Below are 13,797 nucleotides of genomic sequence, written 5' to 3'. Positions count from 1 at the left end.
TAGCTTGTGGGAGTTTGAGAGCGAAATGCAGAATCTTTAGTGGATCCAGATTTATTTTTTGGCATGGTCAAGGTATTTTGAGCTTCTCCAAAACTCTATTGATGGCGTCATCATCAAGCCCACAGCAAAATAAAAACCCCAGTAACTGAAGTGATTAAGTTGCCAAGCTAACAAAAGGAAAAGAATTGAAAGCTGTAGGCCTCCAAACGTCAACTGCTGTCTCTGTCTGTCTACTTGACCCTTCCCGCAAAGTCCTCTCTGAATTCCTGCGTTGTCTGCCAACAAGTGCACTTTCCAAGTAAATGTTTTAGAACAGCAATAGGTATTACACAGGCAAACCCCACTCTGATGCCAGCAAATGCCTGACTCCCATTCTCCAAAGGAAACCTATATATCTTTCAATTTGTTAAAGAGCATCTATTTTTCTTTCCCTATAAATTTTTGCATCTCCATTCTCTTGACTTGTTACACTATAGTATTACAATACTATGCAACCCAGTCTACTCTACCCCTTAAAACCATGATGTGCTGTCCAGCTTCACTTCATTTACTCTCTGATCTTAAGGCAGAGCGCTGTGGATGAAAGGTAGGTATCAATATGACTCTGTCCATGAAAAAGGGTGATGATGTTGGAAGGGAAGTGCCATCTATAAACCCCAGTGACAGTTGCAGCATTAGTAATTAGCCAATGGAAAAATTTACCCAGGGTTGTGGTGCATTGTCCATCACCAAGAATTTTTAAACCAAGATGAGATTTGTTTCTAAAAGATCTGCTCTAGGAATTATTTGGGGACGTTTTATGGCCCGTGTTATACAGGAGGTAAGTCTTGATGAGCACAATGGTTCCTTCAGGCCTTGGAATTTATAAGAACCTAGTCATGTGTGGCTTCTCCAGGGATAGGAGCAAGAGAGAGGGACAAGAGGCTAACATTAACTATTCTCAGAGATGGAGGTTGCTTGTGCAGGAAGATCAGACTCATTGCAGCAGTAGTGAAGATGGGTAAAATTCTTGCCTGCACCTAGTGGGTATGCTGATGTGTGACAGCTTATCAGAGCAGCATCCAGGACTAGGGGAACCAGCCACCAGGAAGCTGAGAGAAGGGGCGGCCAGACCCTGCCATAGCTTCCCTCTCCCACGCTACCTAGGCATGGGACACCCTGGTGACAGAGATATAGTGATAACTGGTGTGCAGCAGCTAGTCTCATAAGTTATATGTGACTCACAACCATATTTTATTAAAAAAGCCAGTTATTCTAGTCAACAAAAACGAAGTGAGTCAGGGGGTTAAGTAAATCTACTGCAGCAACTCACTGGGCACCTGCAGCTTCACAGCTGTTTGCATGCTGCATGTCATGGTCACTCTGAACATCGGGGTGATAGCAAGCGTAGATCTTTTTGTTCCAAAAATGCTGGCCCCTAACATTTGAGCCAAAAGAATCTCCATTAGCTTTAGCAGTATAAAGGTTATGATAAATCAGTGCACTTCCAGTTCCATCCAGACGATGGCAGTACTAATACACACATATTAGCCAGTTCACAAGCACTTCCATCTAATCTAGCTCTTTTAGGGTTTCTGCAGAGCCACTACCATAGTATCTAAATGCTTCCCTGTAAAGTATTGTAGTAAGGTCCCAGCAGACTTCGTGGGGTCTTCTTGCAATAGGAGGCTCTCACAGTGATCACTAAAAAGGCCTGATTAAGTTAGAGGATGGCTTTGTGCTCGAAGATGCCAGGTTTGAAATACTCCTTGAAAGCATTTGTTGAAACTGCAGCAGTGTCAGTTCTAGTCTTTTATTGTTCCAAGGTGGAATGGTTGAATTCCATGCACTTCTCTCTCTCTCTCTCTGTGGGATGAGATTTTAAAAAGAACCCAGTTTGCCCCTGCACTGCTTGACTAATAAAAGTCCTATTGCTGCTTTAAAAAACCCTACTGCTTTGCCCAGCCAAAATATTCCCTTCTTGCACCATTGTGCAGCATGCTGTGTATTGGTTGGCTGCTATCCTCCACCACAGAGATGGCTGAAGATCAGTTGTATTGTATATAGATAGGGAAGCATCTTGGGATGAAAAGCCAAAGTATTATTACAATTAATCTCTCCTTGAAGATAGTAATCTCTATAGGTTTAGCTAGTGTGGATAGGAAGGTAACAACAGTACACTGGAAGCAATACAAATATTAACATTCTGTCTCCAGTAGAGGGCAGCAGATAAGCATCTGTCCATGAAACGCCTACAGCAGTTGGCTCAGTAACAAATTTAATGCTAGCTATCACTCCCAACAATGCCAATAGGCAGAGGGGAAGAAGGAGATCTATCACGGAACTGAACCCATTATTGTATAATTTATAGAGGCTGCTTCTCAGCTTAGACACATGCAAACAGCACCTACCATAGGTGCATTTCTCCAGTGCTTTCCTTGAAATATTTTGTCTATTTTAAAACATAAATATAAAGTAGTAGCAAAGTATATGGCGGGTATGCATTATTTTCTTTGGTTTGCCTTAAAGGAGTTTAGCTGTTATCAAAATAACTCAGCTAGCAGCCATTTTTATGGTTGCAGAGATAGGTGAGAAACCAGCTTGGAGCTGCACCAGCTTGGAGTATGCAGATGCTAGTTTTGCAGATGCAGTGATTGCTCCTAAGTGTCCAGAAGTAAAGCACACTTTTTATATATACACTTTACATATATACATGTAATACACTGAGCTGTATTCCTCCACCTACAAAACTGATCTCATAAAGCCACACTGAGCCAAATGTATCCTTGGTGTAACATGATTCTTGCCCAAGTGGTGCTATTAGAGCTCTAGCTTTGTGCCAGTGAAAACCATGAGAAAAGAACAAAAGGAACCAGAAAGCTGCTATAAGAAATCATGTTCCTGGGGAATTAGAAATTCCATACTGTAGTCTACACAGCACGTTTTTGCCTACCCCCATAGTGGGGTGTAGCTCTGCATATGAAATGTATATACAAACTAATGTATATGTTGCTCCCTCACAGCCTTTAGTATGTCTATATTCTGTCAGGGTAGACCAGCTATCATACACAGTCAGATCAATAACATACCAAGAGCAGCCAGGTAACCGACGTATTAGGCCTTAAGAAATTTGCTCTCAGGAAATTAAATAATAGTTCAGCATTCTGAAGTGCTGTTCTTCTCCCCCTGTTGGATCATGCTGGAAGAAAAAGTCCTTCTTCTGTGTCTACATTTGAGAGGTTATCATTGCATTTCTCTGACAAGTGGGTGAATAGTTCCAATTCATTTCACTATCAATGCCAAAGCTTCCATTTTTCCTGTAGAAACCATGGAAGGCCATTAAATGAGGGTGAAGCTCTCTGGGAAGGGGGAAAAAACAGAATAAAAAAGGTTTGTCTAAACTGTGGGATGGGAGAGGGTGCAGAAGATTACAGGTGAAATTTAGAGGATGTTGCTAAGGAGTTTAAGGTTGAGAATTCAGTTTTGTAATAAATAACTAGATGCTGGCTTTTAGAAGGGTTGCCATGAACATTGTTCAAAAGTTAATGAACACTTTTTGTTTGGGTTAAACATTTCCCTGCAGTATTTACAACCCAAAGATAAGATTAGAAGGACTTCGCCTCCTGGTTCCATCACCTTCCTCAGTTTGACCTTGGGGAAGCCACTTGTGGCCAAATTTCCACAACTCCCAGAGTGATGCTTACAGTCCGATGCTCAAAACCAGTCAGCACCCCCCAGTACTGAGTTCTTTTGAAAAGCTGACCACTTATTTCAGTCTCTAAATGGGAGCTGAGAACTTCTGAAAATCTGATCTCGCTCTGCTTCAGTTTCCCATCTGTAAAATGGGGATAATAACACTGCCTTCTTTCTCTTCCCAGGCATAGCTGCAACATCTAGCCTAATAGTGCCCTGATCTTGGTTGATGCCTCTAGGTCAGTAGTTCTCAACATGTTTACCATAGTGGGTTATGTATGCAGCTCTCTAAGTGTTATGCGGGTCACAGCCACGCAATATATATATACTACCTGTATGGCCCTGAGGATGTCCAATGGACTGCAGCTGTGTGCTGACTGTGCCACAAGCAGCCTGGGAGTTGCGAACCACTGCTTTCTAGATACTAGGGTGACACAAATGAATAATAAGTGAAACTGACTGTAAACCAGAGCTGAAATTGACCAGCCTGCGTTTATTCTCCCAGGCTGAGTGAAGGGCAATATAAACGCACCGCTAAACCAAAAACACCAATGGCAAAAAGTAAAGGTGATGAGTGAATAGTCTAGGTCCCCTGCAGCAAGGTACTGAAGCCTGGGCTTAATTTGAGGGCACTGCCTGGAGACTATTGGCAGGCAGGGATCTGCAATGGAGGGGAAGCGGTGTTAGAAGAGGAGGTGACGGGGGGTATGTGACTTCACTTGGCAGTATCTCTTTAAACGTTTCCATGGAAACATTTAACGCCAAAAAAATATAACTCATCAGCGCCAGGCCTGGCCCTCTGTCCTATAAAATCAGTGTCAGCAGCTGGGACTCTCCCAGCAGCTCCGGCCAGCCCTATGGGGGGAGACTCCCCCAGTCAACCCTAGCTCCCCCGGGCAGCGTGGCTCTGGCCCTGCCCAGGGCGCTCCGGAGGGGTCCCACCCTCGGCTGCCCCATACCCCCCGCGCCCGGTTTCTCCTGCGGGGGAGGAAGTTGAGCGGAGCGGGGCGGGGCGAGGCGAGCTGCAGCGAGCTCCTCCTCCGCAGCCGGGCAGGCGATCGGGGCAGGCAGGGGACAGCTGCCACCCCCCCCCCCCCAGCCAGCCCCCGCAGGGAAGCGGGGAGCAGCAGCAGCCGCCCCGGCGACCCATTGTATCTCCGCGGCGCGTCGGCTTCTTTGTCTGCTTCCCGGCGCCCCCTCCTCGGGAGAGTTGCCGGATTGTAGCCCCCCCTTCGGCGCGGGGGGGGGGGGTGGCTCTTTTGTTGCTGGGACAGCGCTGTCCGCGGGACCCCCCCTTCCTCCCTACACCCCTCCTCAGCGGGAGGGCGAGAGCGGGGCGGCCCCCCTGCGCCCTGCAGAGGCCCGGCGCTCGAGGGTGCCCTGCGCCGGTGGCTTTCTCCGGAGAGAGGAGGTGGAGGAGCGAGAGCAGCGGGGCGGATTAAGAGGATGTTGTAGCCTTGCCCAGCGCTGGGACGCAGCAGAGGGGAGCCCCAGGGCGGTGGGCCCCCCCCCTTCGCCCCGGGTGGTGGGTCTTTGTTAGTTTGCCACGTGAACCCACTTCGGGAAGGCTGCAAACCGCTGGCGGGGAGCCCCAGACAAAGCCCCATTGAGACGGGGGCAGGGGAAGTCCAGCAACTCAAGGGGGAGGCTGGAGAGAGACAAGCGACCCTCCCCTGCGACCAGTAGCCCCCTGAGAGGAGGGGGCAGGCGGGGATAGGCTTTTAGCCCTCCCCCCCCGTGTGTCTCTCCTTTCCTGGCTTTAACCGGAGCCGACCCGAGCGTGTGTTGCGGGGGGGGGGGGGAGAGATGCTGAAAGGAGCCGCTGAGCTGGGATCTGTGGAGCGTTTTATAGGAAAGAAGTAAAGCTGCCAAAATCACGCCGGGGAGCGATTAAAAAAAGGAGCCTTGGAAGTCCCCCGCCCCGCCCCCGAAATGCTTCCTGCGTTGGCCGCACATCAAACTGGAAAGGAGCGATAGCGCTTGACCATCGTGCAAGGGGAAGCTTCTAAACTAGCCCAGGAGCCTCCAAACCGACGGAGGAGGAACTGCTGCAAGCGGCCTGTGTGTGTCCTCAATGAAAAGGAGAGGGGACTGGAACCGTAGTTTTGGCCGCTGGCAACTCATCTAGGGCAACATTTTTTTTTTTTTTTTTTTGAAGGATACATTGCTCTGAAGGACTATGGAGGAGTGGAGGCAGTGTGGCCGCTGGCTGATCGACTGTAAAGTTTTGCCCCTGAACCACAGGGTGGTCTGGCCCTCAGCTGTTGTGTTTGACCTGGCTCAGGCTTTGAGAGATGGAGTCTTGCTCTGCCAGCTGCTTCATAACCTGTCACCTGGATCTATTGATCTCAAGGACATCAATTTCAGGCCACAGATGTCACAGGTAAAGTGAACCTGGGATGCAGACCGTATTGGAAGTAAACCGGGTATATTAGACACCCAGAAAATACTCCAGGTGGGGATGATGAACATTGACACCCTTACTGGGGCACCATCAGCTTGAATCTAGTCTGTGTTGTTTTTTTTTTTTTTAAACAAACAAACCTGCATTAAAAGTAGCTTCAGGTCCTATATCTGCCCTGGAGTCCATCCCCACCTCTTGCTAACTGGTATGGCTCTAGAATAACATTTTTCTGTTTTTTTTAAAGTATCTTTCCTTTGTTGCTGTATGACAGACCCACAAAAAGAGTGGAAAGGGTGAGTGTCCATAGGACATGATGAATTCTAGAAAAGTAAACAAACTAGGAAAATGGAGGTATTCCACCTCCAGTCTCCCTTAGTTTATAGTCCTCTGAGGTGTTGCATGTAACAAACTGGTGTACAAAATGCAGGTGGCAGTGTTTTTGTTTTTAAGGTGACCGTGTCCCTTTTAGTTTTGGTATTTGAGAGAATGGAATTTGGCTTCAAACACTGCCCTGGACATTTACTAGCCCAGAGACAAAATCTTGCCTACCTTCTACCATGATTTAAAAAACAAAACCAAACATGGTCTTACTCATCTGACAAAAATAAAACTAGACTTCCCCTGGGTGAGAAGAATTCTACAAAGCTCTGTTAAATTCTATTTTAACCATGGCATGATAGCATAGCTTCCTCCCACAGCTGGCAGAGCAGTCTGATGATAGGTCCCTAGTCCTGTACAGTCCCAATGTGAAGGGGATCCCTCAGAAGTTTGTGCTAGCAGATTGCATAGTAGGATTGGGGCCATAGGGTGTCATAACCCTATAAGATCCCTTTTAAGGCTCATCTGTTAAAGGGACACTGTCAAGTAGTTACAGGTCAAATTCTGCAATCAGATCAGCATGGGTACACTCAGCTTTCCCCCAGAGAGGCCACTGGGATTGTGCACAGGTGCAGTGATCCCGCTGCATGGCAAGATTGGATCTTGAAGTTTTCCAACTTGGGGAAAAAAAAATTCTTACAAAAATGATCAGAACCAGAAATGTTTCCAAATTCTTTTTATGTTACTGAAAAACTTTTTTGTTTTTTTGTTTTTAAAACATTCCCTTTAGGTTTTTACAATCCAAGCATTTGTGGCATTTGCTCTAGAAGTGCATGAGAAACCAGAGAATGAAATTGACTGACTAGAAACACAAATGAAGCTGGCTATTCTGTCTGTGCTGTCCACACTGAGCTAACTGTGGAAATAAACAAGTAACCTATATATTGATGAGTAGATATTAAACATGTGGCCTATTCTAATAACCTTGGGTTGTATTGGTAACAAAGGGAAGGGAAGGTTATTGGTAGCAAGGGTATCCCAGTGTGATATTTTTCCAAACATGAATTCAACTTGACAACTATCTCTAAGATAAATAACAAGTCATCTTGAGTCCTAAATGTATGCATTGCAACCATCCTCTCTATCCTAGGACTGCCTTTGCTTTTGTTCCATGAGTGGGTTTTACTAACGTTTTCTAGTAATGTCTTCAGCTCTTGTAAAAAGAAAAGGAGTACTTGTGGCACCTTAGAGACTAACAAATTTATTAGAGCATAAGCTTTCGTGAGCTACAGCTCAAATGCATCCGATGAAGTGAGCTGTAGCTCACGAAAGCTTATGCTCTAATAAATTTGTTAGTCTCTAAGGTGCCACAAGTACTCCTTTTCTTTTTGCGAATACAGACTAACACGGCTGCTACTCTGAAACCTGTCATTCAGCTCTTGTGACTTCTTGCTTATAGTAGTTTGTATGTTTTAAGGAAATACTGAAGAATTTTGATTGAAAGTGTACAGTGCAATCAATAGCTTAAGGTCTTGGTGTTGAGTACAAACTTACTCCCAATTCTGCAGAGATTTAAGCACTTGCTTTAACTTAACACATGTTTAGTAGTCCTGTTTAGGCAGACGAATACTCCCATTCAGTTAAAGCTGATCACCTATGTAAGTCTTTCCTCGGGTAGAGTCCAAGGCCCTGATCCTGCAAGCTGCTCTGTGTGGGAAGACCCTTATAAGGAAGAATAGGACTGTGTAGGTCCTTGTGTTGGTAAATAGGACTCTTCAGTTAAGCAAGTAAAGCCAAACATTGTGGTTTTCCCAAAATGTAACAACGAAGTGAGACTGCCCTTTTGGTGTCTGCATTATAAACTGATCAAACTGCCTGTCTAAGAAGCTGATTTCGGTGTTTGATCTCTTTGTGATAGTTTATGTTTGGAGGAAACATCTAGTTGTGTAATGTAATGATCCGTGCATTCTTAGGACACCCCGAGGGTGACACTGTGTGCTTTCTTTTCTTTTAAGGAAACATTACAGCCCTCCAAGTGTATTTTTGGTGTATGGAATTCAGAGTTGGCCTAAAATGATTTACAGAGAGCTGAAATATAGCAGAGCTCTTAGTGTTTGTAAAGGAACTTATTGACACATTAGTTCTTGCTGCTGTCCGCTTTGTGAGGCAAGGGCTATATATGAGTTAAATATATAATTAGTGGCTTTTTTTTTTTTTAAGAGCTGTTGAGAACCTACTCCTTGTGATAAAATTACTAGAAGCTATGTGAATTTAGGATTCCTGGAAATTCAAGTAAATCTACACACAGCTGAATAAAATGGTCCTAGATTTTAGTACCCTTTTCTAGTTGTACTTGCAAAGTATTCTTTAAAGCAAAAACCTTACTTTTTAAAATCTTTAAAACTGATAAGATTAGAAAACCTATAACTGTGTCGGCTTAAATGTTACAAGGATGTCCATCTTACACAAAAGACTTGTTAGCCATTTCCTCTTTCACTTAGGACCTGCTCCAAAGCCCTTTCCACTCACATCAGTGGATTTGGGGTTAGATGGTTACCTGCCAGCTTCTGCATGGAACTAGTGATTCTCCAAAGGCAGCTGGTGGCTTCACAAAAAACCTACAACTAGATCACGGGTCATCTTGCTCCTCTCCTTGCTCTGTTCTAGGGGTCTGTGAGGCTGTTGGAGGTAACAGGACTTTAAAAGAAAGGAAGGCTGTCCCAGTGGTTAGGGCACTAGCCTAGGAATCGGGAGACGTGCTTAATTCCCTGCTCTGCCACAGACTTCCTCTGTGACGTGATCTTGGGCAAGTCACTTAGTCTCAGTTCTTCATCTGTACAATGGGCATAATAGCCCTGCCCTACCTCACAGGGGTGTTGTGGGGGTAACTACATTATAGACTGAGGGGCTCAGATACTATCGCCGTGGGGGCCGTATAAGATAAAGTAAAGAAGGAACAGATCCTTCAAATGTTGCATTTGAAACGCAGGGCATATTGGCCTAGTTAGGTCAGCAGTGTCTTTCTTTTTACAGAAGTTCTCCACTTCACCTTAAATGCTGGGGAGAGAGAAACTCATAGTAGACATGATGCAGGCAGGTAATATTCTGCCCTCGGTTTCACCTGCTCTTCTTCGGTGATGTAAATGGGGTTACACAGGTGTGTAACAAGGCAGAATTTTGCCTGTGGTGAGAGTTCATTTCAAAGGCCAGCATGTCTTGGTGAAAAGGAAATGCTTTTTGATCCAGAGGATGCTGGTGTCTGTGACTTTCCCCTTCATGCTGATTAGCAGTGAAATTTATTTTACTTGCTGCCATTAGAAGTATCCTGGAGAATGCACTGTGAAGTTGGTCTGTCAGGTCCTATCCTGAAACCAGAAAAAACAGCCTTGTAAAAGACAAGGATTTGCTTGTGTTCTGTGCTGCTGAGACGTTGGCTGAGGATTGCCTCGTGCTTATACTGTGCTGTACTTAGGAACCATGCGTAGCAGAAAGTCAGCTAGTTGGACCAGAGAAGCTTTGCTCCTTGATGCTGTGTGGAATTGGTGCCAGGTCATATTCATTCTGACTCTTTGTAAAAAGCTATCTCTGCGAGCTGCCATCTCAGGTTGGCTCATTCATGCTGCATCTCAGACTTTGGTTTGTTCCCCGATGCTGCTGGCTGGGGTAAGATTTGCCAGCACATTAGTCAGCCCTAACTTTCTAGCCACGGCGTGCTAAGTAGAGGCCTCAATGGCCAGTGCTGTGTTCTGCACACCAGTGCAAGCCTGGCTTTGGTGAAAGCTGACTTCTGCTCATGAATCCTATTGCTGCGGGAGCAAGCTCCAAAGTGGTGGAAAGTAAGAAAATGGCTTTAATTCCCTTCCCTCCCATCCTTATTGATCTGTCCATTACTGCTATTGGATTTATTGGGATTTGAGTTCTGTCTTGCCATCAGGAAACCCAGCTGATGCAAGGGACATCCTCGTTTGCAAAGTGCACGCAGCTGCAGCAGCCTTGAGGTTGAAATCCTACAGTCTCCTGTGTCAAATTCTATAGCAGACCTCCTTCATCATCCCTCCCTTGACTCCCCTCCCAAAGCCCTTTGAGCTCTCTATGGCCTCCCCTGTGGCAATCTTTGCTGCCACTGTCGCTAATTTCCAGGCTCCTGGTTAGAGCTGTAGTTGTACACTACAGCTGGCTGCCTTGTATTCGTTGCTCTTTTCATAATTAAAACAAGGAGACAGGTTTTAATTTTCCCCTTGAAAGAAAACTGCTAGTTTTGAGTTTCACATTTTTATTGCTGGTTAGATTTGCTTGTAATTTTGTTAAGTCTTTGACCCAAATACAAATTAAATAAATACCTCTGCCCTGTGATCCAGCTTGGCAATTTTTCTCGGTTGTAACATCATTTGACTTCACAGGAGTTTGATTGCAGCTCAATTAATTTTCCCTGACAGGGAAACCTTGACTTGTACTCGTGCTGTTCCAAAGGCTAGTCAGAGGTGAGCTACCAAATCAAGCCCTAATTACACAGGGAGCTCTGTGGGGCAAACATCTGTGCCAGCACAGAGCCCTAGTTATTTCAGTGCGGCTCTGGATCAGCTGTGTGGAGCCCCCTTGCCAGACAGGGACCTAGGTTTGGTTTTGATCCAAACTTTTCCATGGAGTATCTTGCAAACACTCTGATCTAATTAACCAGATTTGTAATAGCAAACAGAACAAGCAGCTGTTTCTAAGAAGATCTTGTGTAGTATCGGATACATCTTCTATCGAAGGCTATAGGTTCTACCTTGGTCTAATAGGTCTTTTTCATCTGGACTGAACTTTCAGGAACGAAGGGAATGTTTGGTGTCCTTCAAGAGGACAAGAACAAAAAACTAATCCATCTTGCCTTTGCTTCTGTCTAGAAGTTGCTTTTCTTATTCCATAGTTTGCCAATAATTGTAGTCAGGGCCGGACAGTTGTGATCTAGTGGCTTGGGCAGAGAGCCGGAAGATGGAGAAACATGGGCTTGAATCCCAATTCTTCCACTGGCTTGCTGTTCAATCTTGGCAAGTCGGTTCACCTCCTTGCACCTCACCTTCCCGTCTGTAAAAGGGGACTAGAAATGCTTTTGTAAAACAACTTTGACCTATGGATGGAAAGCACTATATATCCACACCTGGTATCTTCATTATGAGTAAGTGAAATTAGCTGAACTACAGCAGCAGCTGATCTTCCTGATTTCGAAGAACATCCATTTGAATGGAAGAAGTTGAGAAATGTTGGCTGAGATTACATGCTACTAAACTGGTTGCTCTGTCCTTGGTAAGGAAATAGTCATTCCTTGTATTCCCCTGCTGGTGGGAGACAGGGTTCCAGATACCTTGTCACCTAAGACTCGCCCACTCCAGTAATTGTATCAGCAGAACGAATGTTGAGTGCTTGCTTTGTTAGCAGTCCACCTTTTTTTTTTTTTAAGCAGCAGGCTACCACTTTGTGGGCTTTGATTAGAAAAAAAGAGGATGTGTAAACTACCATTACTTCAGCCATGTCTCTGCCTCTACTGCAGAAAGCTTCTAATATGTGTTAGCTGCTCCTGGTTGACCCTAGCTCCTACTGGGACAGAGTATGACTAGCTAGGGTGATCCAACCTGTCTGTTCTTTCATTAGCAATATGTGATGCAGTGAGCAGGCAGTTGTAAGAAAGATTTGCATAGATGCCAGGGTTACACGCTAAGAGGTCTGTGTCTGATAGCAATCTGGCCCACCTCAGACTCCTGAGCTGCTGGTGTTGCACCAAACAAGTTTCCTGCTGTCACCTGTCCCTCTTTTTTTCAGTTCCACTCAATCATACTACATATGTTAAGAGAAAAATCATAGTTAACCCAATGTCGGTCATGACTTCTTGTCCTAGCCAAGATAAGGCCAATAGGGCTGGTGGTAGGGAATAACTGTTGGTTGCTCTAGAAGGCAAGTAGGGAGAGTCAGTAAACTTCATGGGATGCAGGAAGAACAGCATTTCAGGGGAGTGTACCATGAAACAGGCCTATCCCTTAATTTATCAATTGGTGTCAGTTCTACTCAGGGCGGAGGTAACAATAATAAATACTGGGGGAAGACTATGAATCCTGCCTCTGCAACATTTTCATACCATTCACTGCCAGCATGTTAACCCTTCTTTTTCCAACAATTTTGTTTTAAAGCCATGTGGGGGGGAAAGCAGCTTTAAGAGAAATTCTTTCAAGAAAGTCCTGATCTCTTCATTTACATGCTCCCCATGCTCTGGTTTTGAACAAGACCATTGACTCAAGGACAACTGAGCTTGATGTTGCCTGCCCTGGAAGGCAAACCTGCCCCGGCAAACAGGTGGCTAGAGCTGGTGGGGCACTGGAATCTCTCTGTTCCATGGGAAATTCCAGCATTTTGAGCTGAAATGTTGCAATTTCCTGCCTATTACAATGTTTTGTTTTGGGTCATTCCAAGTATTTCATTTCAGTAAAATTAACTTTATCAAAACACTGTCTTCTCCCCCACCCCCCACTTAATTATTGAAATGAACGTCTGTTTGGACAAATCAACGTTTTCTGTTGGAAAACTTGTGACCAGCTCTACTGGTTACGAACGCAAATGGCAGCAGAGATGCCTGCCTTTTCGATAATGGTCATGTTTCCATAACTCCTATGGCTTGTCTAGAGTACAGAGTCTTGGGGGGGAAGGGGGTGTACAGTTATGCTGGCAGTGCCCCCTAGTGGAGATACAGTATAAGCTAACAGGAGGAGTTTTTCTACCAGCATAGCTACACTCCTTCCCTGAGCAGCACTAGCTAAGCTGATAGAAGTGCTCTGCTGGTAACATAGTGCGGTGTAAAGGCCTGGAGATGCAGCCTGCTGCTTGTTCTGCTGTCCTTTCTCAGCCTTATGTTCTCTTTACTCCTGTGTCCCTTGATGTTGTGTTCCCTTCCCTGCCTGAATGCCACTTTCCAGGGTCAGCTCAAACGCCAACAATTCTTTGCGCCTTTCACAAATGGGGGCCTTTTAAAAATACCTCACCTGGGACAGGTAGCCTTCTCAAAAGGACTCATCCTAGCCATTTTAGGCCTCTCTTGTCCTTGAGTGAATTTCCTGATCTGCGGGGTGAATTCTGTTGAATAACACTGAGTTCCTGTCAGTAAAATCAGCCCCTTCTTGCAGGACAGAGGGGAATTTTAACTCTCCAGGACTGTCCTAGGTAAGGCCAAAAATACTACTAAATTATGACAAGAAAGCCAGCAAGAATATTTGGAGTCTTGATCTGCTTTTGAGGTTTGCTCATTTTTGCCAGGCTTTCAGGGAAAGCATATATTGTCAGTGTTTCATGCTAAACTTTTTCCCCAAGTGCAATGATGAAACTTTGCTCGGTGTTCAGAGACCCTGCTTTCATGTACTTAAATATCTCCAGTGATC

At 45.1% G+C, this 13,797-nt stretch overlaps 1 protein-coding gene across 6 annotated transcripts in view; it reads left to right on the top strand.

The window, feature by feature from the left end:
* Nucleotides 1-4,527: 4,527 nt before the first annotated feature.
* The window catches only part of VAV2 (vav guanine nucleotide exchange factor 2), a 316,349-nt gene continuing 307,079 nt past the window's right edge, over nt 4,528-13,797 (top strand). For 3 of the 6 annotated variants that reach the window (XM_043499068.1, XM_043499067.1, XM_043499070.1), the window contains exon 1: nt 4,530-6,055. In XM_043499068.1, coding sequence (XP_043355003.1) covers nt 5,852-6,055 — 204 coding nt within the window. In that variant the 5' untranslated portion in view covers nt 4,530-5,851. Of the gene's footprint in view, nt 6,056-13,797 lie in introns of all 6 variants that reach the window. The other 3 variants (XM_043499066.1, XM_043499069.1, XM_043499071.1) reach the window with 3 other exon arrangements.

Source organism: Dermochelys coriacea, chromosome 16 (assembly GCF_009764565.3).
Source record: "Dermochelys coriacea isolate rDerCor1 chromosome 16, rDerCor1.pri.v4, whole genome shotgun sequence".
NCBI lineage: Eukaryota > Metazoa > Chordata > Testudines > Dermochelyidae > Dermochelys > Dermochelys coriacea.
The sequence above is the reverse complement of the archived record's forward strand: the minus strand, read 5'-3'. Positions and strand labels throughout refer to the sequence as shown.